Raw genomic sequence first — 27457 nt, forward strand, 5'->3', positions numbered from 1 at the left:
GACAATTTAAACATACCCCATACCTGATCGGAAAATAAAACATGCACATCCTCATTAAGATCCTTAGCCCAAACAGTTGTGATAGATAAAGGTTTGTATGAATGCTCAAGAAGAAAGAGATACATGACTGAAGCAGAGGAGGGAGATTCCTCAGAAGGAAGGATTAGTTTGTGAAAACGGTGAGCAGGCAGTTGAGAGTTTCAAGGCACCCCATACACCCGTAGGGCCGATCTAATGTGCAAATACATAAAAAAGGAGGTGCCTGGCAGATTATATTGAGTTTTAAGATTCTGGAAGGATTTTAAACCACTATCATCATATATATCTCCTAGAGTGTTTACTTTATTATGAATCCATTGCGGACAATGAAATGGAGTACTGCCTGACAAAAGGTTATTATTGTGGAAAATAGGCGAATGTCTATGCTATTTTGTAGCTAGTTGTGAACGTCTTTCAACATCCCTCCATGTGGAGACGAGATGGGTTACAATGGGACCAAACCGAGATTTACACTGCCTAAGCAGAACTCCCGAAAAAACAAGATGCTTCAATTTATACGGATAAACAATAGATTCCTCAATTGCTCTCCAAGACACAGAAGCGTCAGGATCAAACCAAACTGCTAAAGGCTGGAGAGAAAAGGCTTGAGCATACGGTCTAAAATTAGGGATAGAAAGACCTCCATGTAATCTACATCGTTGTAAGGTAGTCAGTTTAATACGAGGACGTTTCCCATCCCATATATACCGTGAAACACATGCATCTAGTTTGTTCCAGTAGCCAACCGGTGGAGCGAGAGGAATCATGGAAGAAAAGAAATTGATACGTGGAAGAACGTTCATTTTAATCACCGATATACGGGCCTGAAAAGAAGTAGGAAGACGAGACTAATTTTCCAAATCTGAGGATACTTTGGCTAGAATACATTATAGTTTTTTGAGACGATTTCCTGCAGGGAAGGAAAAACATCTATCCCCAAGTACTTAAAGTTTTGAACCAATGGAACAGATATAGAAAGAGACATGGAATCAATTTTAGAATTGAGGGGAAGCAAACATGACTTACTCCAATTAATTTTAAACCCAGAGAGAGAAATGGTCAAATAAATTCAACACATGAGGAATAGAATGTGACGGCTTCTCCAAAAACAATAAGATATCATCAGCAAACAAAGAAATGTGATGATGAGTATTCTGTATATTTATGGGAGAAATAGTTTCTGATTGTCGGACCGCTTGAGCTAAGGGTTTCAAGGATAGGGCAAATAACAGAGGAGAAAGCGGGCAACCCTGACGAGTACCTCGATGTATAAATAATGGCTGCTGGATTGGCATACAGAACTTTTATAATATTTATGAAACTCGATCCTAGACACAGACGCTGTAGAATCGCCCATAAATAGTTCCATTCTACCCGATCGAAATCTTTCATCGCATCTAGAGATAATACTGCGCAAGGAGAGGACAAACTATTATTTGAATTAATAATATGATATAACCTGCGTAAGTTATCCAAAGCGGAGCGAAATTTTATGAATCCTGTTTGGTCATGATGAACTAGCCTATTCATAAATTTCTCTAGACGACGAGATAGTACTTTAGCATATAATTTAACATAATTTAGCCCATTAATATTACAACTCGGAATATTAAGGTTAGTCATAGGTATCAAATAGAATTACTGCATAATAAGACAAAATACAAGTTTGAAAATAAAACCAGTTGAGTCTAGCATTAAACTCCCCACCCCCCACCCTCCCCGTTACATTCAAGAAAACAAACACATTCCCATGAACTATGGCAGATCAAACCAAGAACAAACCTTGATCTGCCAGCACCCCTTAATATGGTCCGTGGCGTCAACAAAAACCTGCACATTATTGTAGGCCCCATAGTCACATACTGACTAGGTAGTATTTCTATTTAAAAAAAAAATAAAAAATAGAAAGAAAAGAGAGATAAAGAATAAAACTAAAGCAAATAAAATATCATAATCAGTAAGCGATACTGTATGCACAATGAACTATGAATTAAGAACATTAAAGTGAACAGTGAAAGACACCTAACCATTTAGAGCATCTCTTCTCCGATTAGACAGCAAATGTCCAGCTGGAGTTCACTGAGAGTTGGTGGATGAAAGGGATCTGAGAAAAACTCTTGCTTCTTCTGGGGAGTGTAGCATTTTAGGTTCACCTTGATTGAGAATGACCTTCAGCGTTGCAGGATAAAGAAGAAAATTCTGGATGCCAGCATCTCTCATCTCTTTCCTAATTGGCGCAAATGCACTTCTTTTTGTGGTGACCGGTGAAAAATCTGGAAAGAAAGACAGCGTTGCTCCGTCAGAAGTTTTCACCAGGGCATGAAGTCTGGCGGCCCGCAGAATGAGCTCCCTGTCCGTGTACCGCAGCAGTTTAAAGATGAAAACCCGTGGTTTAGCGCGATCTGAGGAGAGCCTTGTGTACACGCGATGCGCTCGCTCCACTTCAATCTCTTTGCCCGCCAGAGACAGGAGCCACGTCAGTAGCAATCTTTTCAAAAAGCCATAGGGTCATCCTTTTCAGAACCTTCAGGCAATCCGACCAGACGCAGATTGCTGCACCTATTGCGATCCTGTAAGTCCACAACCTGTTGCTCGAGCGCGGCAACGCGCCTATCGTGATCTGCGATTACTTTCTTTTGTTCTTTTTTCTTTCTTTCTTTTGTTCTCTCATCTCCCCTGTAAGAAGATCCAGTTTAGAGCATAGAGACTGAACAACTGACATGTGAGAAGCGAACTCGTTCTGCATCGCCGTCAACTCGGTTCTTAGAATGTCCTCAAAGTGTGTAACAGTGTTCGCCATCTTGTCCATTATATCGCTTGAGTCCGGTGACTTGGATTTCTTCTTAATCGGAGAAGCAACTCCTGATGTTTACGACTGCATGCCATCAGGTAAAGCACCACCAATGAATAAAACTTAAAACAAAATGAAAAAAATCTGCAAAAAGAGGCCAAATGTATGGAGCTCTACTCAAGTGCGACTACGTTCATGAGCACGTCACATGACTCTATCGGAACTGCTGGATTTAATGGAATAATACACCTAAATTAAAATCTTGTCTTTACTCATTCATCTTTTGTCTTCTGTGTAACATAAAAGGTGGTTTTCTAAAGAATATCCTGCCACATCTTGTCAAAAAGAAGTACACTTTGACAAACTTTTAAAAAGAGAACTTATTATGGAGATGATTTACTTTAAAATAATAACTGATTGCACTTTTTCAGACACTTAATTGCATGTTTAATGCAATTAAACGAAAATGTATAATAGTTTAAATTTATATGAATTGCAATTAGCTGATCTTTAAAGTGCTTTTTTGACCCACTTATGTAGGACTTAAGTACATCTTTATATGTAATTTCATAATTACATCTGTTGCATGGGAAATATTTAAAAATTTTGTTGTCGAATGTACTGACAATCATTTACTGTATAGTAAACTAAAATCCACTATTCTATGCTATTATACTAATTATAGGATATTCTATTAAAACCTGTGTCATATTGTAATTACACTTTTGTAATGATGATGTTGCAATAAAATATTTAACTTTAAATGCAATATTGAATAACACACTACAGTTAAAATTATAATCAGGTACTTTACTTATGTGCTTTAGCATGCTGGTAATATGAAAATAAGTGCACTTCTTAAAGCACAACAAAAGATTATTAAAATGCACTTAATGTATTGATTTTTAAAAAATACAAAAATGTACTTTAAAGTAAAACTTACATAAACTTAAGTAATTTTTACTTTATTTTAGTGTGTTAGGAAACAGCGTACTCTCTTTTACACTTTAGTGGTCTTTTATTTAATTAATTCTATATTATCTGCAAGTATGTTTTTTTATATATATATTCTTATAAGATTTTAAGTACACTACAAGTGCACATTCAGTACAATAAATCACAATTCTTTTTCACAAAATATATTTTTTAACAGGACAAGGAAAAGTCATACAAGTTCAGAGCGACACAAGGGTTAATAAATGACTGAATTTGAACTTTTGGGTGAACTATCCCATAATAATAAATGTAAAAGTTTTAAATGAAAAATGTAATCTTGATGGTGACACTTGAAGAAATAAAAAACTGCCCAGACGCACTGCACAGCGAATTTATACCACTCAGACGCACAGCGACAGTCGACCACAAACCATCAGCTTAATAACACAATAAATTAAATGGACCCATAAAATGGACTCAAACACTTTGTGCAACCTCACTCCTTCAGTACGTCTTAATGAAATCAATATACTGGACGTGGGCCCATGTCCTAATGCAAGGAAAACTAGATTACATTGACTTGTATGTCTCTGTAATTAAATAAGGGCCATACTGAGCAGCTGCACACAGTTATTTACTATTCCATTTACTCACTGAGCTTCAGTAAAGAGCCTGTGTGTGTATGCAGACATTTACTTGAAATCATTTTTAACTAACCTTCAACTACTGCCCGAGACTAGATCATGTGACTGAAAGGTTCTCGGGATGCATTTTTAATCATTTGTCATAGAATGTTTTATTTAATGAAACAAACAAACCCACGTGTACTTCCAAAAATGGCATTAATTATTTAAAACACTGTGATGGAGCTCTAAGTGTATTTGCAGTGTGAATGGGTTTTAGGTTTGAGACTCACGTCAGGATATTCTTTAACAGGCACATAGAGTTTCTCTTGGAGCTGAACGATGGGGCCGGCGGCGTCCGGGAGCTCGGAGCTTCTTTTCTCCGTACTGCCGTTTAATGTGTCGTTGTACATGTCCTTTCGTACCCTGCTGATCTCTGAAATAAAGAGAAACACACGCACCATGAGTTAGCTACATCAATCAGGATGCAAACTGGGCAAGAACAGGATTACAGATATAGTGGCAGGCTATATGCTACATTTCCTTTACCAATGGATTATATGCGCTTTAATATGGCCGTCTAAGAGTGTAAATGCTCCTTAAACACTGCTCTTAAACCTAATGAACCATTCAGTGTTCAGTGAGCATTCAGTAAGCGTGATCCTAGATTAACGGTTTTGTTGTTTGACAATATGGTAATCAAACAATTTAGGGTTGCACAGTTACAAGATTGAGACTATGATTATCAGTCATTCAATAAACTCAATATATGCCTCATGATTCAATGTTTTCAGCAGTCTCAGATTGTTTTATTTACAAAGTGCATGGTGAATACAGAACACTTCAGGTTCACAATATTTTTACATTTTTGGCAGCTGCTGCAAATGTTACAGTATTACACCAAACTAATGAAAACAGTAAAAAAGATCACATTAAAGGCCCCTCTGTCAAAATAAAAAGTTTAACCAGAACATGTAAGAACACTATGTGAAAGTAAAGTTGGTATGACAAGAAATATGCTACTATTGTATATTGATATATTGAAATTTTATTTTAAGGCTGCATTTATTGGATAAAAAATGCAGTAAAAATTGTAATACTATGAAATATGATCATATATAACAACTTTTATATGATATATTTATATATTTAAATATGTATATAAATATTTAATTCCTTTATATATTTATTTAATATTTATTATATAATTTGTATATTTTATATATTTTAATACAGTTCAAGATGTAATTTATTCCTGTAATGTAAAGCTGAATTTTCAGCATCATTACTCCAGTCTTCAGTGTCACGTGATCCTTCAGAAATCATTCTAATATTGCATTCCAATTATTATTTTTATCAATGTTTCCTACAGGGCTCCTTAATTAATAGAAAGTTTGAAAGAATTCTGTCATATGTTATATGTAATTACTTATTATACTTTTTCTCTGTTTTTTTGCAACAGCCTAAAAGTCTGTACTGTCACTTTTTAACAATTTAATATGCCTTTGCTAAAAAAAAGTTTTTATCTTTCAAAAATCTTATTGAGTCCAACTTTCAAACTGTTTATTTATTTCATGTGTTTGTTTGTTTTGTGTACCATTACAATAATTAGATGAAAATATTATTATATTAAAAACTTTTGTATGAACACTTTCAAAGAGTAACAGTTTCTACGAGCAGTAGAGCATAAGCAGAACATGACTTAATGTGGAGACAAGTGACATGCTAGTTTGTCGTTTTCACACACCAGGTTGAACATGAGAGCTACTGCTTTAACCATCATATTTAAGCAGTAGCAATACATAAGATTTAAACACGTATATTCAAATCACAATATCTGACCAAATCGCGCAGCCTTAAATGAGACGTTTGCTTTAGACCACCCACATAAGAACAGCAGTATAAAGAAACTCCAGACTACAGGCTGACATCAGTTCGGCCAGCATTAGTTTAAGCTCAGAAGGGACAGTTAGTACATTTCAACAAGACAAGCAAAGAACACCTCTGCAAGAACAGAAAAAAAGAAAGTGACAAGACGTGGGCTAAAAGAGATTCTCTGTCTTTGAACAGCTGTAAAACCACAAAAGATCTTTCTAAGAGGATATGACTACCTTCTGAATAACCTCAGGAGACATATATATCCATTTTGTCAGGAGGCCCTGTGAGAACTGCCTCTCAAAAGCTACCAACTTTGCTCTTTTTCCAGTCTACCAATGTTTCCAATGTATTGTTGATTAATAATGAAGGAAGTTCCGGTGACAGGTGACATGTCGGACCACAGACGCCAACCTGCTGTACGAATGGTTTACTTACAGTCATCTCTATACATTAAACTGCGATGACAGAAAGTATTTTAAGAGAAAAAAATAGACCCTGCTGGAGAACGAGGGAAGACGGAGAACAGGTAATCACTATTCTTACATGTGATCCTTCTGTCACTTTATAAAGTGAGTAATAACTGTCCTTTTATGAAACCATCCTCTCTTATTTCTGAGGAAAAAGCAAGAACGAGAAACGAGAGAGAGAGAGGCAGTGAGTCAGAGAGGACGTAAGGGCTATAATATGGTGGGAAAGACAATTAAAACAACCAAGTCTGTTAATATTTCATATAAGACATTAAATATCCCAGTCCCAAGCTGCTGCCATTCTTGTGTAATTCTATTACTGGATGAAGAATCCCCTGGTGCAATTCTCAGAGGCAAATTGAAGAGGTCGGTTTGAGGGAGAGATGTAATTACAATGGAGATCGCACACTCACAACAAGGACGCACAGAAAGCACACTATTGTGTCCTTTCTCAATTGCAATATGGTGTAAATATGACACTTCTTATGGGGGTCATGGGGAATTTGTCTTGAAATTGTAATTACACCTAATTCGAACAATTAGAAAAACACTCACGTGTCACGGCAGATGTGCTTTTGGGTCCTCAGCCCGTGATGTTTTCTCTCATTGTTTTAATTCTAAATCTGAGCGTTTTATTTGTTTGTGGGCATCATTAATCATGAATATTTTTGTTGCGTTTTAATGTGTTTAAACATTAATCTTGCCAAGTTTTAACCCTATAAAACCTGACACATTAAATAATAGTCTAAGAAATCTACCGTATTTTCATTTTTATGGAATAGTTTATTGAATCTTTAGATAAAATATCAAAGAATAAAAATAAAATGTGGCTTTTTATGGCTTATATTGTAAGATAAAGAAAATATATGAAGCTCACACTCGAGGAGGAAAAAAACATCTTGATTTTATTCAGAGGCCCAAACTGAGCATAAATATGAAATGTGGTACAGTTGCTGATATTTATATGGCCAATAAGTGAAACTCTGAAAGCTTGTAATGTAAATCAATCAGATCTTTATAATAGCACTACTTTAAATGCAAGTAAATATCAGCAATCACTATATCTCCTAGTAATATGATATTTAAATGTTAAGTTTTTATTAACAAAGCTCTGTAGTTTTTATTGTGGGGCAAAACATATCATGCACTGCGAAAAAATTACATTTTGAAAAATTGTGGAAATTGACAAATAAATATTGGCTCAACAAATTGCTTCCCAATAATTGTCCCCAAACAAAAAAATGCATTGTAGTAATTTTAGCTGAAGTTAAAATTAAAAATATACATTCAACTAACATATTAAATTGTGCTCAGCCAATCTATCAAATCTGTGTTGGCCGAACAAGCTTAGCAGCACAAACACGTGTACGCATGCGCCTGAGAGAAACCGTTGCTGTGGTGAATTCAGAATCCTGTGCGCGGGAGAGCGGAACCGATGCTGAAGGGGCAACAGAACATCATTTACAGACGGATTTTCCATCATTAAAGTTATGGTGAGTATACTGAGTTTTGTATTTATTAAGCCATGTTTCACGTATTACATTGTATTTTGCAGAATAACAGTTAATTCACGCCTTTACTGATGTCATGTTGGCGTTTATAACCTAACTTAGTTTAGCCCGTACTAGGGGTGTGCGATATATATCATCTGTGATGATATTGTAATTGATGTTTTAATGATGTGGGATTTGACTTTTTTTTAAAAATCACTAAAAAGCAAAAGACATGTGAAACAACCTGAAGGTGCACTTTTACAATTATACTAAAACCCTTTTCACTTGCAAAAAAGTATAAAGTAAAGTTGAGTACAACAGGTTTTTCAGCAATGCTTCGATCGTGTTGATCATTTAGTGGCCTTAGAAATTTGTATATCAAATGCGATACAGAAGGCTAAGAATATATTACATGACCTCAAAGGTAATACGCGTGAATTGAAAGCCACAAAACTATAATTTTGAATTAACGTGGTCTAAGCAATATAGAAAATATTCAGACAGCTTTCCATAATAATAGCCTGTGGACCGAGGTTGCCTTGGACAGACATTTCAGTTAAACGTCTGTTTAATGGTGGTCTGCGCTCATCTCAATAAATCGCATCTTAAAAGAGCCCTGTTGATGGCTATAAGCGAGGTAGAGGCTACAGGCTTTATGGAAATGTTGTTATCAAAAGTGATTTAAGCTTTTCGCATTGACATCGAAGGCCACCACCAAGAAAGACAGTGGCATTGAGAGAGTTTCCTCTGAGGTTGGGTACACAAGAGTGATGGCTACAGCATCTGAACACTGGAGCTGATGTGGAAGTGTGCGCAGCGATGGCCATGGATCCGTGAAAATGGATGTAATTACTGGAGTATGAGTAAACCGGTTTCTTTCCATTAACTTAAGAGGAAAAGTAATTTATGTACGTAAATAGAAACTTGCATCCATAAAACACGGTAAGAAAAGGGGAAAATACATTGCTGACATACACTGTTGTAGGTGATGAAATGCATACAGTTATTACTATTAATCTAGAATTTATCCAGTGCTATTTATCCAAATTAGTTCAAATAATACAAGCCTAAAATATGAAAAACAACAACTTTAGAATACCTTTCTATCATGAATGATTACAAATGAATTCTTGTAACTACTCTTAACTAATAACAAGAAACTGATTAAGTAATGACTCAAGTGTTACTGCACCCTGGAAAAGGAATTATTAGCCGACTGAAACTGTATTCTAAAGTAAAGATCATGGTAACCCTCAAGTAATAACTGAAGTATTACCAAATCCTTCATTATGAATTACTACACAAAACAGTACAAAAAAAGCATGACTTTAGTCATTACTAGGGAGTTATCGTTGCTGTTCACTTTCGAAAACTGTTCCAAATAATTAGTAATGTCCTGTTCTGTCATTAATGAATAACTACACAGGAACAGATGAGTATTAACATTCTACTAACTACTATTAACTAACAAGAAGCTAATCAGCACTGTTAGCTAATCAGTAAGTACTATTTTGTTCATACATCCTATTAAGAAACTATATACAGTTTTCTGGTTAATGTGAAAAATGCATAGTGTATACTTAATTGGTACCACTTTATTTTAAGCACCAATTCTCACAATTAACTACTTGCTTATTAGCATGCATATTACTAGAATATTGGCAGTTTGTTAGTACTTATAAAGCAAATATTATAACGCCTTATTCTGCATGACAGTATGTTAGATCCCTTAAACCTACCCCATACCTAAACTTAACAACCTTATTAATTATTAATGAGCAGCAAATTAGAAATTCGCTCTGGGACAATTCTAAGTTAATAGTAAATATATGTTCCCCATTCTAAAGGGTTACCAATTAATTCTACACTGAAGATCATGGTAACCCACTAGTTATGACTCAAGTTTTATCAGATTACATTTGGAACATGACAACTCTCTAGTGAAGACGTTGTAAGCTTTTAAAGTTTTAGATTATAATTACTTTTTAGTAAATTTACTAAATAAAAGGCACTTATTTTAATTTGATGATTGCTTTTTTTTTTTTTTTTATTGCAACCTAACTGATGCAAATCAAAAGACAAGACTATTCATAACAAAAGAATAAATAAATCTAGCTCAGTGCAAAAACATCTGCTTATATAACACTTAAAACAAGCCTCAAAACAGTAATACTTTGTAAATCTGACGGATGGGCATTTGAAGATGTTTTATATAATCATAGATAAAGACACACCTGTGACCGAGCATCATTTTAATTCTGCATTAATGCACTACATAAATTGCTCCCATTGTATTCAACAATAGCTGCGTTTACATGGACCCTAATAATCCAATCATAATAGGACTAGAAGCACAATCGGTATAATAAAAGTCACATGTAAACACGTCAATAGGATTGAATTGGCCAAATTTGCTTAAAATTTAGATCAGATTGTAAGGGGTGGTTTATTCCTTTTGTAATCCGAACGAGAGGACATGTAAACACTTGATCGGATTGAAAACTGAAACTGGAAAGTACTGCGCAAGTTCAATGACGTAAAAATAGCACAAAGACGTATGACGCGCGGAACGAGCTGTTCTTCCTGGTGAATAAAAGTGTGATAAATGAGTGTCCAGTCATTCTAAAACGCTGCTTTCACTCAGTGTATGTGAAGTGGAGCAGGACAACGTCACACCAGTCCTTGTTTAAGACTCTCATCCACAGACAACTGGTTTTGGGCAGGGGAAGGGGCACTTTAACTGCTTTCTAAAGTAAGCAGCACAGTACAATAGTTAATGTGCTGGTCGTCGACTAATTAGGACCCGGAGTAACTAAATATCAAGAGTGTTTTTTGGTTTCACTTTATTTTGATGGTCCCTTTAAGACATTCTGTTGACTATAAGTAACATTGCACCTACATTTCTATTAACTCTCATTAGAGTGTTAGTAGTGTATTAGTAGACTGGTAGGGTTAGGGTTAGAATAAGTTGACATGTTAAGGAAAAGTTACTTACAGTCAGTAGAGTGTCTGTTGGGAGACCATCACAATAGAGTTAGCAGACAGTCTACTAATACTCTAATGAGAGTTAGATGACATGTAGTTGCAACATTACTTAGTGTCAACAGAATGTTCAAAAGGGACCACCAAAGTAAAGTGTTACCTGCTTCTTAAAACAATACGCGACAACAGCGGGAAACTCTGAATATTCATGCAGTGTGCATGTCAAAAGATTAAATCCGATCAGAAGCTTGTGACATATAAACGCTCACATCAACCCGATCACTTTATTTAGCGTTCATGTAAACACTACGTTCGGATTCGTCAATCAGAATGAATTCATTCCGATGGAAGCAAAAAGTGTCCATGTAAATGTAGCTAATGCCAACTACACTGGAAGTGAGAGGACTACAGTTTTCTGCTTGCTGTCAGACTTTTGCAGAACGTCCAGTTAACCCATTTCTATTGTTGCATTGTATATACAGTCATCCCACTAGTCCAGGGCTGTCCAAACTCGGTCCTGGAGGGACGGTGTCCTGCAGAGTTTAGCTCCAACTTGCCTCAACACACCTGCTTGGAAGCTTCTAGTATGCCTAGTAAGAGCTTGATTAGCTGCTTCAGGTGTGTTTAATTAGGGTTGGAGCTAAACTCTGCAGGACACCGGCCCTCCAGGACCGAGTTTGGACAGCCCTGCACTAGTCCTATTGTTTCACATTATTCATAACACTGGAGAGTGTCGCAAATTAAATTACACACAATGCATATACACTATACAGTACGTGTAGACAAGGTGCTGATTGTGATTTCAATGTCAAATTGGCCTTGGCACCAAGTATCCTGTAATGATAATGATAAACACCAGCCAATCCAGATTCCCATATTCCCATATTAGCATCACAAATATACCCCGAGGCCGTTAAGTCCCTGCCACTCAGCCTGTATATCACAGCAGAGATGCCGAGGATTAGCCTCTTCCGCTCTGGAGCAGAACACGCACATCCTCTGCTGGCTCTAACAACTGTGAATTAATCTCCATTCTCCTCCAGCTTTCAAAGGCTGCTGAGTTTCTCTGAGCCGTCAGTTGTCATACCGCTAACAGCTGTAAAAACCCTGGAAATGCACATAGGAAAATATTTTGCTACAGACCAGTCAAACTCATTTACCAATGCCCGCAAGAACACGCTGAGTGATTTAATTACACTGTCTGATCATGTTGGACCATGAGGAGACGTTTATAGATGCTCCCATCCAAATTCAGAGTGTCTGAAGGCATAAGCGGAGGAGAATGCATGATGTGCTCAGGGTTGTTTTCTTCGTTGGCTGATTAGGGAGGGCTGTCCGGTGGTCAGATCAGGCCCCAGACCCAAGGATGATTAAACTGTCAGTGGTGATTTATGGACAGCGTTATTACAGCGTTTTTTAGTGATTTGTCAGCTTTCTTGCCCTCAGAATTCAATCATTTTCCTGCGTCGGCCTCCAGGGCTGGATTTCCCGCACTACTGAGTACGCAACAGCCACCTGCGCACATACTGATACACATTCTGGCACACATTACGAGCACAGACCTACACAATCGGCCCATGGTGTGATAGATCCCCTCCACCTGCCTCCAAAACAGATGTGGAGTATGCACAGAGCTTAATTACAGAAAACAGCTGAAGACACCAGCTGAAACCAGCATAGATTTTGATGCTATTTACCCGCAAACTTAGCTGTTCAACGTAGGTAAAATAGTTCACCCAAAAATTTTAATCATGATTTTTTCCCTAGCTTGCTGAATTTACAACCACATGCTAAAAAAAGTTGCATTTGTTTACTGTCTGAATTGAATAATGATGAAATAATGTGAAATAAACAATACATGTCTTTTTACTAAATTATCCTTGTAGGCTGCATGCAATAACACCAATATAGTCCTATTTATGAACAAATGAACTGGTTCTTTTAGTTAATCAAAATCATACAACAAAACCAGTGTAGAATGATTCTATAACAAATGATTCAGTAGCACTTTATTTCAGGGCTCTGAACCGGTTCAAGGAACGAAAACAAAAACAAAACAAACAAAATTTTAATGATTTTTCACAACATTATTGTATTTTACTGTAAAAAAGAATGTAATCAAATCAGAATTCTCGTGAATTAGAACTTAATTGAATTGGGAAATGCATATCAATAAACACCTAACTGTAATTTTCAAAGAACAACCCTATTTAAGACTCTAGAAAGGAAAGGACACTCATATGAATTCCTGCAATACCCAGTCAATACACCCGATCCATCCTCTCTGTCAGTAAAACACAATCTGCCTTCCAGATCTCCCACAATCACATTCGCCTTTCAGCGGCATTGCAAACTATTAGCCCAGCCCGAGAGCGAATGACCCTCAACAACCGATCAAGTCTATCTCGGCAGCCATCTCCAATCGTAATCACAGCTCCGCTCAATCAGAGAATTTCACACCGCAAACACCGGCAGCTGCAGCTGCAGCCTCCGCTGGCCTCGTCAACATCACCGCTGACAGATCACCGACACCCGGGCTTTCTTAATATTAATCAAACAGCTGCTAAATTACAGGGTCCGACCAGATGACAGTTTCAGCTCAAATGATAGCCGTGTGGTGACATCACAAAGCGCTATAGGTGGCAGTGCCTGTGGCAAGGCCTTCATCTGAACAGATGGATACGGTACGACATCACAGACTCTCGCTGCATGGAGAGATGCATGTGGTGAATGGAAAGAGAGAGAGAAACAGAAGAGACATTAGAAGAGGGACATATCCACACACATATAAGCTTGAAGGCTTATAGACTTTTGCATAAAAGTGAAGTGTGTAATTTATGCAAAGTTTACGTTACATAAAATATGCATGTTTTGAAACTGTTTTCATACAGGTTTCCTTATCTCTTTTTACCATTTGTCAGAAAAACAAACAGACTTAACAGTTACTGTTAAGTAAAACTAAAACTTCTACTTTTAATTGAATTGAAATAAGGCTGAAATAAAATATAAATATTACATTAAAAACAAAATGAAAATTATAAATATTACCTTGGCAACTAACTGAAATAAAATAAGTTTAACCACTAAAATTACTAAAATTAAACTGATATAATAATAAATCAAAGCTAAATAAAAATATTTACTTCTACTATTGCTACTAAGAAAAAAAAATGGAATGAATAATAGAATGGTATAAAAATAATTCTTATACAACACTGCAGGCGAAAAACCCAAACATACGCTACTGGTTGAGCCAATGTTGCCTATAGTTGTCTCTATATATATTAAGATGGCATAGAAGAAATTCTATTTAACATTTCAACATTTTAACACTCTTCCCCTTTAAAAGAAAAGGAGTAGTAGTGACATTAAATGTCTTTCTTTATTCATTTCCTAGCTTTATATTTTTACTGTGCACAAAATTAAATAATAAACTAATAAAATAAAAATTATTAAAATTATTAAATAAATTAAATACTAAACATTTTAATTTCAAAATGTAAAAAATAAAATAAAAATAAAATAAAAAATTCTCACCAAAGTCTCATTTGTGTCAAACTGCGAAGTGGTCAGGACACCTATTGTAAAACTATCATTATTTCTGCAATTTCATAAATTCCACACTTCACCATTAAATGAAAATTAAGTGAGAACTCAGTTAAGTCTCCAGAGCAACGAATGACAAATACAAAGGGAAACGAGTGATACTCCACTGGGGCAAAGACGCACACTCAGCAGTAAGAGTAATTGGCTATTGCTGAAGGTGGTCTTAGTGGTGGCTCTGGGTATCACGTAACAGCAAAGAAATGTGAGCAGTATGGCAGCACAGAAAGATAGTGATATTACAGAGGAGACACTGAGAATAAAAGCTACACCTGACCCAGCCACAGACATGAGCAAAGTAGGCTTTTACTGACACACTTTCCAGAGCATAAAGAAAGGAGAGAGCGAAAAGACAGAACATCCTGAAAGACAGAGAGCCGGGGTAGATGACATCCTTCTGTGTTTGTAATTACGTGGCTCTGTCAGAGGCGACTGTATTGCGAGCGAAGGTGGCAGCGAGGAGGGAGAAAGAGGGCGCGCTCTCAAACTGAGATGCCATCTGGGCCTGCGCTCTCCTCGGAATGATAATACTGCCCGGCCCTCCAAAAAACCTGCTGTCACACACACACATACACATACACACCAGCGCTCGGATGAAAAGACAACACATGCCCGCTGGTGTGGATGAGACGCAAACAGCAAGACAAGTTGAACAGAATCTTCCGGATTCCTCCAGAGAATGAGACAACTGAGCTGGATGGCTAAGATAAGACATGAGAGACATGCTAGCAACTGAAAGTGCATGAATTAAACCAACTTTCATGCTGGATTCTTAGTACCTGCTACTACAGCCAATCAGAAGGCCTGAATGAGGGGAGGAGGGAGTATGACATCATATAAACAGAGAAAATCATTGCTAATTAGAGTTCTTCAAATAACTTTTAAAAGAAACATCTAATACATGATTGAAACTCTAAAAGAGCAAGCTTTGAAAAAAAACAAAAAAACAAACACCTTACTCAGATTGTATACACTACCACTGACAACACAAGCTCATAGTAAATACTCTGGCTACATTTCTGAAAAACTCCAAAAAATGTTCCTATACATACAATTCACTGGTGTTTCCAGCTGAAATGAGCACTAGTTTAAGTAAAACACTAACAACTTTATTCCTTTTCACACAAATTCTAATTCTACGTTAATGCTTGCAACACATAATCAACTCATTAAGTATAGATTTTCTGAAGTAAACTTGCTTGTTAGCTCACCCGGTACAGCATTGCACTTGTGATGCTGACTGCTCATGAATGAGTCCTGTAAAACATGAACTCAAAAAAGCTCAAAGACGTGTATAAGCAAGCTAAAATGGCATGGTTAGCACTATTGGTTAGGTTTAGGGTAGGGTGTAGCGCAGGTATTAGGCTATGTTATTTCCAAACACGATAAAGCATTAACCTTATAGCACCACTCACTGGAACTGCCATCATACATGCATTAACCAACATAATAAAATGTTGCCACAATCATATCTAACTGTTTCTGAGAAAATGTAACATGCTATTTAAAGCCACTTACTGGACATCCCATTTTAAAACCGCCAACAACAATATACTTTTTTTCACGACACTAGGCTGCATCTGCTTATATTGCCTCTTGTGGACATGTCACCAGCCAAAGTTATCATGTATTTCCAATAAGTCTGGTTAAACCATTGACGTCTGAATTCGCAAGCTAAAAGAACTTCTGAGACTCTTTCCAAGAATCTTATCATGATGCCGTAAATAAAGAGTGAGTCAGCAAGTTAACAGTTGGAGAACGGCTAACTCAGTCCCACGCAACAGCACATTCTGGCAAATACAGATTGTCGCCAATCAGGGTAAAACTGCATGCTTGATGTCAGGAGGAAGGTTGTGGGGTTCCTCTCTACCCAACACTCACACTTTTGTGGTTAAGTGTGTGAAAGACTCGAAAAAGTGCACTGACGCAACACTTTGTGTCCTCCTGCACCACTGCATCAATGGACAGCGACAGCAGCCACCTGTGCCTGGAGGGAAAAAATCCCCCAGAATGCAATGGTACAAGCAGGGGATGCTTCAGTGGCGCAAAGCCCCGCCATGAAAAGGGAGGAGGGGGATACAGTCTGCACATCACCGGCTCTGGCACAGACCCACTTCAATTAGCTCAGTGTGCTGTGGAAGGAGCAGACACCAGCGCATCAGAGCGTCTGAACACACACCGGCTCTCCTGTGCAGAGAACACACTCACTGCAAAGACACACACAAGCACTACTTCACATGCAAAGACAAATGGGTCATTTCTGTTAAGCAGTACCTTCTGAGCTCTGTAAATAACTAAATAATATGATTTTGTTGTAGTTTGAGTACGTATTACTATAAAAACTTCATCAACTTTATATACAACATATTTTTTAAACAAAATATAAAATATTTTATTAATTATAACCACTAATAATTTTTTATATTATATATATATATATATATATATATATATATATATATATATGTGACCCCAAAACCAGTCTTAAGTCGCTAGGGTATATTTGCAGCAATAGCCAAAAATACATCGCATGGGTCAAAATTATCGATTTTTCTTTTATGCCAAAAATCATTAGGATATTAAGTAAAAATCATGTTCCATGAAAATATTAAAAAAAAATAAATAAAAAAAAACGTAATTGCGTATTACGTGACGTCACGAACGCGCATCACAGAACAGAGCAAGGCGAGCATTTGTGCTTATAAAACTTAAACTTTTATATTTATTTTTGAAATGACCGATCGTTTCGCTAGATAAGACCTTTATTCGTCCTCTGGTATCGTTTAAAGCCCTTTGAAGCTGCACTGAAACTGTGATTTGGACCTTGAACCGTTTGGGTCCCATTGAAGTCCATTATATGGAGAAATGTTTTCATCAAAGACCTTAATTTCTTTTCAACTGAAGAAAGAAAGACATGGACATCTTGGATGACATGGGGGTGAATAAATTATCGGCAAAAGTTTTTTTAAAAGTGAACTAATCCTTTAAGGTATTGTGATAAAATAAACTAATTCTGATTTCCATTTTTAAATACTGAATTTAATATGTTATCTAGGGCTGCAACTAACGATTATTTTGATAACCGATTAGTTGGCCGATTATTTTTTCGATTAATCGGATAATAAAAACCCAATTTTCTTTTTTTATTTTTATTTTATTTACAAAAAACACTTCCACATTCTACCCAATGTTCTTCAAACAAACGTGCCAACTGAATGCTATGAAAACATACAGTGCTTAACAATTTATTAGACCACCTGTCATAATAAAGAGAAAACACAAATATTTTAGGAATCTGTCAAAAAAAAAAATTATATATAAAAATGTTATTTTTTCCGAAAAAACAAACAAATACTATTTACTCACATAATAACAAAAATGGCCTCCTATGTTTTTCATAACAGCTTGCATTTTTGCTGGTATTGTTTATGTACTTTTTGACTGTAACTGGGTATCTGAAAAAAAACACACTATAAAGCGCTTGACATTTTTCTGCTTTTCTTTCTTAGATAACAACAATAATAATTATATTATAGCATTAGAAATAGCCTACTGTTACTAAAGAGCTTATATATATTGAAGGACTAGCCAATGCAGAAAGCTAAAAAAAAAAGATTTTGGTAATCACCAATACTGTTAGTTTAGAGCAGCAGTGGCACAAACCTTACATAATTTGTTTAAAACCTTACATAAATTTGTTAAGCACTGTATATAGTCTAGTGAATATAGCCTAGTTTAGTCATCTTTACTGTCATTTCTTTATCTTTTAAAAGGCGCCTATGAAGCGTCTGGTATTTATATTTAGACAATTACACGCAGTTATGCCTTTTACAGTTCCTACTCATAAAATATGTGCACTACATGTTGACTTTAATTTAACATACAACAACAGAAATTTCAGCACAATGAATGTTTTTGCGCTGAATATTAATTGTCTCCCTCTCTACTGTGCAGGGCCGTGCAGAGACCTTTGGAGGGGCAGGTGCTCAAAGTATAAAAGGGGCACATGGAACATGGCTTTTAATAGGGCTGTGCTCCTTGCTGATATGTGTATCGAAATGGATGCTTCTGTATTGATACAGCAGCATATGCCATGACAGAGGTTTGAAAAAGAAACACAGAACAGAAAAGACCATTTTAAGTTTAAATGTTAAAGACATTTTTTGCACCTCTTAATTACGCTGGAATGATATTATTATTATTATTATTGTTGTTGTTATTGAGTTTACAGAGTATGGTGGTTTTGCTGTTGTAAACACTACTGTTGTTGTTGTAGAAAAACATATTCCTGTCTTATTTAAAATAGAATTCTATTCTAATCCTGTTCTGAATTTATACATTTTTTGAATGATAATGATTATAAATTATAAAACGGGATTGATAAGTATAATTCGGAGGACGAGAAAATCAGTATAAGCCTGTTTTACCAGTGTTGTGATAATTATTTTTAAGGCACTCTACGTTTTTTAAATAAATACTGTAATGACAATAGTTCAAAGTATGAATAGTTTTTAGTGAGATAACATAAAAAAGACAAGACACCTCGACGCGCTTTAAACTTTTCCCAATTAAACAGCAAAAGAGAACAAGCACCTTTGTTTTTATTGCTGTGAACTACGTTAGCTGCATTTTTAATATTTAATATTCATTTTAATAAAATTTCAATTCGTCCCCCGTACTTTATTCGAGCTCGAGCAGGTGTTTTCACATAGAGGTTTCTAGATTTAAATTAAAAGAGACATGACCTGACGTTTTATTCGTATCCAAAATGAGGAGATAAAGGAGAATATAAGGAGAGCTGAACACTCTCATGCAGTGCATGTTTCATTCATACTCGAAGTCAGAGGATGCTCTTGTGCAGAAACTTTTGACGTGCAGGAAATCCCTAATATGGACAAACTCACACGGTGTCTAAACGTGAGGGATCGTCCCGGATGAGATCGTCAGGTGTAAGGTCATCATGTGGTTAATTTAATTTATGGCTAAACTAATAGTAATTAATATGAATATGTGAATATGTAAAATGCATTGTTCAGTGCTATAACTTGACGTGACCGGCTGAAGTTGGATGTGCACTGTGGGCAGACCCGACTAATCGATAATGAGAATCGTTGTCGATGATTTTCATTATCGATAATAATCGGTTTTATCGATTAGTTGTTGCAGCCCTAATGTTATCCAGTATATTAAGATAAACTGCATAACAAGAAAGACTCAAACCTACTAAAATCTAGCATCTTGTTCCAGGACTTCACAGTGAGTGGATGCTCCATAATGAATTTGCATATTCATATATTTCTGAACTTTTGTCCCTTGTGTAAATGCCCTTGCGTGTTAAAAAGCCTAGATCTGTCTACTCGCTCTGTTGTATGTAATGATTTCTGCCCTATTTAAAAGTGCAAGGCAGCACCTTCCTTTTCAGAACGCCACTAGTGCCATTTAAATAAACATAGGGGGGAAGGGGTTTATCCCAACAGCCAGAAAAGGCAGCCCAAGGCCTCGGGGCAACTCCGGTGTGTATATGTGTGTGTGTGCTGTTTAGGCACATTTATAAAGGAGACAGTATTTGTGTGTATGTGTGTGCTGCCTCAGGAGGTGCTGACACAGAGGAAATGATGGTTCTTAGCGGTGAGTGCTACTAAGCTAATATGCATCAGGATCGAGATTCTGCTGGGCTCCATACTGAGGCCAGCATATGGGCTACTCTGTCACACAAACACACGCAACATGCCTCCAGGCTCTTTCTCAGAACTACCAAATCCTAATAACTCGCAGCAAAAATCATGCTGTACAACTAACCAAGCCTTTAAATTATCCCTCAAAATCCCGCTGCACAACTAACACATCAACACTTTTGTAAATAACGATCCCAGCCTTTCAACACTACACAAACTGAGCCCTTCAACAGTTCTTCATGAGCTAACTTGGTGCTTTAAAAATATTTCAAATTCTACTACACATCTAAGTTACTACTTTAAAAACACTTCAAAACTCTGTAGCTCAAATAGTAGAGCATGGTCCTAGCACAGTAATGAGTTCGATTCCCAGGAAATGTATGATAAAATCTACATCTTCAATGCAATGTCAATCATTTTAGATAAAAGTATATACCAAATTCATAATGTAAATGTATTACAACACTTCCATATAGTGCCTAAAAAATCCACAAAGGCCTACTAAACAACTAACTCTAACTACTAAATAACTAACTCAACCTACCTACTAAATAACTAACTCAACAATGCCTCAAAGCTCTACTAGACAACTAACCCAACCCATAAATAATGATAAAATACACACTACATAACTGAACCCCTGTGATAACCCCTCAAAACTCCATTACACAACTAACTCAACCCTTCGATAACACAACTAACTCAACACTTTGATAATCCCTCCAAACTCCACTACACAACAAACTCAATCCTTCAATAACCCCTCCAAACTCCACTACACAACTAACTCAACCCTTTGATAAGCCCTGCAATCTCCATTAAACAACTAACTGAACCCTTCGATAACACAACTAACTCAACCCTTCAATAACCCCTCCAAACTCCATTACACAACTAACTCAACCCTTTGATAACACAACGAACTCAACCCTTCAATAACCCCTCCAAACTCCACTACACAACTAACTCAATCCTTTGATAACCCCTGCAATCTCCATTACAAAACTACCTGAACCCTTCGATAACACAACTGACTCAACCCTTCAATAACCCCTCCAAACTCCACTACACAACTAACTGAACCATTCAATAACGCCTCCAAACTCCACTACACAACTAACTGAACCCTTCAATAACGCCTCCAAACTCCACTACACAACTAACTCAACCCTTCAATAACCCCTCCAAACTCCACTACACAACTAACTCAACCCTTCAATAACGCCTCCAAACTCCACTACACAACTAACTCAACCCTTCAATAACGCCTCCAAACTCCACTACACAACTAACTGAACCCTTCAATAACGCCTCCAAACTCCACTACACAACTAACTCAACCCTTCAATAACCCCTCCAAACTCCACTACACAACTAACTGAACCATTCAATAACGCCTCCAAACTCCACTACACAACTAACTGAACCCTTCAATAACGCCTCCAAACTCCACTACACAACTAACTCAACCCTTCAATAACCCCTCCAAACTCCACTACACAACTAACTCAACCCTTCAATAACGCCTCCAAACTCCACTACACAACTAACTCAACCCTTCAATAACGCCTCCAAACTCCACTACAGAACTAACTGAACCCTTCAATAACGCCTCCAATCTCCACTACACAACTAACTCAACCCTTCAATAACCCCTCCAAACTCCACTACACAACTAACTCAACCCTTCAATAACCCCTGCAATCTCCACTACACAACTAACTCAACCCTTCAATAACCCCTCCAAACTCCATTACACAACTTACTCAACCCTTCAATAACCCCTCCGAACTCCACTACACAATTAACTCAATCCTTTGATAACCCCTCCAAACTCCACTACACAATTAACTCAATCCTTTGATAACCCCTGCAATCTCCATTACAAAACTAGCTGAACCCTTCGATAACACAACTAACTCAACCCTTCAATAACCCCTCCAAACTCCACTACACAACTAACTCAACCCTTCAATAACCCTTCAAACTCCATTACACAACTTACTCAACCCTTCAATAACCCCTCCAAACTCCACTACACAACTAACTGAACCCTTCAATAACGCCTCCAAACTCCACTACACAACTTACTCAACCCTTCAATAACGCCTCCAAACTCCACTACACAACTAACTGAACCCTTCAATAACGCCTCCAAACTCCACTACACAACTAACTCAACCCTTCAATAACCCCTCCAAACTCCATTACACAACTTACTCAACCCTTCAATAACGCCTCCAAACTCCACTACACAACTAACTGAACCCTTTAATAACGCCTCCAAACTCCACTACACAACTAACTCAACCCTTCAATAACCCCTCCAAACTCCACTACACAACTAACTCAACCCTTCAATAACCCCTGCAATCTCCACTACACAACTAACTCAACCCTTCAATAACCCCTCCAAACTCCATTACACAACTTACTCAACCCTTCAATAACCCCTCCGAACTCCACTACACAATTAACTCAATCCTTTGATAACCCCTCCAAACTCCACTACACAATTAACTCAATCCTTTGATAACCCCTGCAATCTCCATTACAAAACTAGCTGAACCCTTCGATAACACAACTAACTCAACCCTTCAATAACCCCTCCAAACTCCACTACACAACTAACTCAACCCTTCAATAACCCTTCAAACTCCATTACACAACTTACTCAACCCTTCAATAACCCCTCCAAACTCCACTACACAACTAACTGAACCCTTCAATAACGCCTCCAAACTCCACTACACAACTTACTCAACCCTTCAATAACGCCTCCAAACTCCACTACACAACTAACTGAACCCTTCAATAACGCCTCCAAACTCCACTACACAACTAACTCAACCCTTCAATAACCCCTGCAATCTCCACTACACAACTAACTCAACCCTTCAATAACCCCTGCAATCTCCACTACACAACTAACTGAACCCTTCAATAACGCCTCCAAACTCCACTACACAACTAACTCAACCCTTCAATAACCCCTGCAATCTCCACTACACAACTAACTCAACCCTTCAATAACCCCTCCAAACTCCATTACACAACTTACTCAACCCTTCAATAACCCCTCCAAACTCCACTACACAATTAACTCAATCCTTTGATAACCCCTCCAAACTCCACTACACAATTAACTCAATCCTTTGAGAACCCCTCCAAACTCCACTACACAATTAACTCAATCCTTTGATAACCCCTGCAATCTCCATTACAAAACTAGCTGAACCCTTCGATAACACAACTAACTCAACCCTTCAATAACCCATCCAAACTCCACTACACAACTAACTCAACCCTTCAATAATGCCTCCAAACTCCACTACACAACTTACTCAACCCTTCAATAACCCCTCCAAACTCCACTACATAACTTACTCAACCCTTCATTAACCCTTCAAAACTACAGTACACAACTAACTCAACGCTTCAATAACTCCTCAAAACTCCACTACACAACTAACTCAACCCTTCGATAACCCCTAAAAACTCTGTTACACAACTACCTCAACCCTTCATTAGTACATCAAAGCTCCACTAAACAACTAATTAAAAACTCCATTACACTGCTAACTGAAAACTCCATTACACAACTTAATCAACAGTTTGATAAAGCCTAAAAACATAAATAAAAATTAACTAAACTCTAAGCAAGGATTATCAAGGCATCACTGAATTAATATATATTATTTAAAATAACTGTTAAAAACGGAGGAAGCTTGAGTCTAGTTGTCAAAAACACAGAATCATTCTGTGCAACTGAGACATTCAGTTTGTGTGAAGAACTCAAAACACTCAGGCACTGAGATGAGCACAAGGCTGCTGACTATGGCTGACAGACAAGGTACTCCATGCAGCACAGGGACATCAGATGACAGGTACACACAGTCTCAGCGTTGTTCATATATCAGTTAGCAAATGAAATGAAGCACAGAACCATGCAAATCCCCTCTCCGCTCTGGCCTCTCTGATTGGCTGTCGCCTAATTGTGTTGCTCTGTCACGGGACAAGACGGTAAGGAGTTAATAGGTTAATTTAAGAGAATGAACAGCCACAGACATCACATGCTCTTGGAGAGGAAGGTCACATTTATGCTGAAAACAAGACTTTTTAGTGTCAACATTTTACCCTTTACTAAAAGTCTGATCCATACTGTGTTTTCAGTGTGAAACACGATTAAAATCCTACAGAAGTATGACAAAACTCATTAGCTTGAAACCGTAAATCTACGTTGTGCATGAGCAAGCCCAGATCTAACAAATCAAGGGTGGTTATGGCTTTAGTGTGACGATGCTATTAACAGGGAAATTTTTGGCTGCGTACTGACATTATATAAAAACCTACGAGAGCCATTAGCCTTTAACAAAGAATTAAAATGCACATTTGGTGTGCAAAGGGTATGAGATAAATCACGCTAAGTAGGGAAGGGAATCGATCATTTCTCAGATGGCCTGAATTGCTCTTTATCTATATTAAACAGAAGAGTCTAATGAATGGCACTTTAGATGGTCCCTCCGTGTCCTTTAAAAGGCATCTGCTTGGGCCCTAGCCCAGAACATTTGAAAATCATTCAGAAGAGGCTAGATTCAATTAAGCATCTCTCCCATACCTTGAACTTTGTGCTGCTGACGAAAGGTAAACACATCAATCTCCTTTTGCTACCCGAGCAGCAACAATCCTCAAATCTGACCAAGTGTTAACTTTGAATCTGGAGCAGGCTGAAAAAATAGCCCAACGACACGAACAGCAGAGGTCTGAGCAAGACCAACATGCTGACATGGTGAAGGAAAAGGAGATAACTGGATACTTTTGCCAGATAACCTCAGTATTGTTTAAGACTTGAGATATTTAGAACAATATCAACTGCTGGTCGACCAATATGGGTTTTCAAAAACCAATGATAATGCTGATATTGAGAGTGCAGGCTGGCTGATGCCCCAAAAAGTACTTGTGTGCTGTTCTTAAGCAACAGGTAAACATTTAATAACTAATCATGAATCCAACTGATATTTGAGCTATTGAGCTATATAGCACATGCACACTTTATAAACAAAACGTTTCACAAAACGGAAGTTTGCTTGGTTTTAAATGATAAAAACCATCAGTATCCTGTTCAACATGACGACAAAAAGTACTGTGACACTTGGTTGTCAAATACCAGTGGATCATGTTCATGGTTAGCTTGAACTATACTCGAGGTTACTCTTATAGGACAACCTGTGAATTTGAGGAGAGCTGATTAATAGTTAATGTAAAAAAGCTCAGAAAAAAAGTTTAAAAGTTAATTCTAAGAAATGTGTTCAGCAGGGTTATGGCAGTTAACAACTAAAACTGAAACCATAAAAAATGTTGTTACTTGAAAAAAAGTTACATTTCTCATCTTCATTTAGTCTAACTTGGTGTACTAAAATAACTAGAACCTGATAAAGGTGATAAACAGACATATAAAAAAAAAGATAAAAATGGCAAAAACAAACAACTAACTACTAAAACTTAAAAATAAATAAATAAACAGAATATATAAAAATAATATTGATTAAAAACTATAATAGTATTTCAATGATACTAACATAGATGCCAGATGCCACTTGGTTTAATATTGTATGATATGTGTTAAAACGACAAAGACTGTACTTTCATGTTTTTTAAAAATGTTGTGTACAGATGCCAATGGTGTCAAAACATTCCCAGTTTAATGAATCCGTGAAAACAACTAAAAATGCTGTATTATGAATGCCAGGCCAGTAGGTGCCGATGTCACTTTGTAAAGAAACGCTACATACCTGCGCACATTTGCATTACTCACGTAAGTACTTGTGCATGCCTATAGACAGAACACGTAATATGCATGCGCATGACGCCACTGTTTTCACAAATTCACATTTTTGCAGTTTACACAGAGATAATAACAGTATTGCTTTCAAAAACCTGCACTTTGAAACCCATTTTCAAAAGTTTGCATTGGCAGGGCCCCAATATGCTGTTGTGGTGTAAATGAACATCCAAAACGCATAAAAAAGTTTTAAATTTTTAGTTGAAAATGGTGTTGTGTAAACACCCCCTCGGAATGAATCAACTGAATGGCCCTGGCACATAAACAGCCATCTATAAGATGATAATGCAGTCCACATATACAGCAACCCCTAATAGTGACAAACACTGCATTTAAATGCAGGTAAAAGTTAAATAACCAGAAAAAAATACTTTTTGATTAACACGTTAGATCTCAGGCACCATCTCGCTGGAATATGAATTATTTCAGGTTATAGGATTTCGCTCTCAGAGGCAACGGGCAAGGATAAGGAACGACAGGAGACCAAAATCTATTGACATAAACGAGCTCAGATGTTGCCTTTTCATTCACCCTCTTACTTTGAAATCAATACGACTCTGTCCATGTAGGTAGACTCTATTCACATTCTCCTCTCACCCAGTCTCCCGGCGAGCCCGTGGCGGGCTGGAGACTTAGTCAGCAGTCTGTGAGAAACAGTTTCAATTACACAGAGTGCTTTTAAAATGAGGGATGTGAATGCATTATAAAGCTCAACGCTGATGTATTCACAAATAATGACAGCATCACAGGAAGCCGGCCATAATAATCCCCAATGATATATAGAGTAACTGATGGAAGCAGAAATGGAAGGGGGTTGTAATGTGATTGATTTCTCCTTGAAATGATCCGGCGCTGCTCTTGATCAAGGAGAACTGGGGCACATGACTTTGTGACATGATGACCCGGTGACCCCTGTGCTCTGGCACATCAAGTACTGTCAGATGACAGTCTCTGTGTGTGTGTTCTTTACTTCTGCTCTAATGACCCTTCAAAGTCATCTTGTGACAGGAAATGATTTAAGGAAGGCATGCTTACCTGAAATAGCATGACCTACGCTCTGTGCCAAACTTATTAATCTGTTGTGTCTGTTGAATGCACAATCACCTCTTGCTTTCGGAGCATATCAAA

General features: G+C 37.2%; 1 protein-coding gene across 4 annotated transcripts in view; it reads right to left on the reverse strand.

Moving 5' to 3' along the window:
- Positions 1-27457, reverse strand: part of LOC306882827 (protein quaking-B-like) — a gene marked incomplete at its 3' end in the record, with an annotated part of 100243 nt that overhangs the window by 62178 nt on the left and 10608 nt on the right. For all 4 annotated transcript variants that reach the window (XM_079437756.1, XM_079437757.1, XM_079437755.1 and 1 more), the window contains exon 2: positions 4683-4825. In XM_079437756.1, coding sequence (XP_079293882.1) covers positions 4683-4825 — 143 coding nt within the window. The remainder of the gene's footprint in view (positions 1-4682; positions 4826-27457) is intronic.

Source organism: Barbus barbus (assembly GCF_936440315.1).
Source record: "Barbus barbus genome assembly, chromosome: 16".
Taxonomy (NCBI): Eukaryota; Metazoa; Chordata; class Actinopteri; order Cypriniformes; family Cyprinidae; genus Barbus; species Barbus barbus.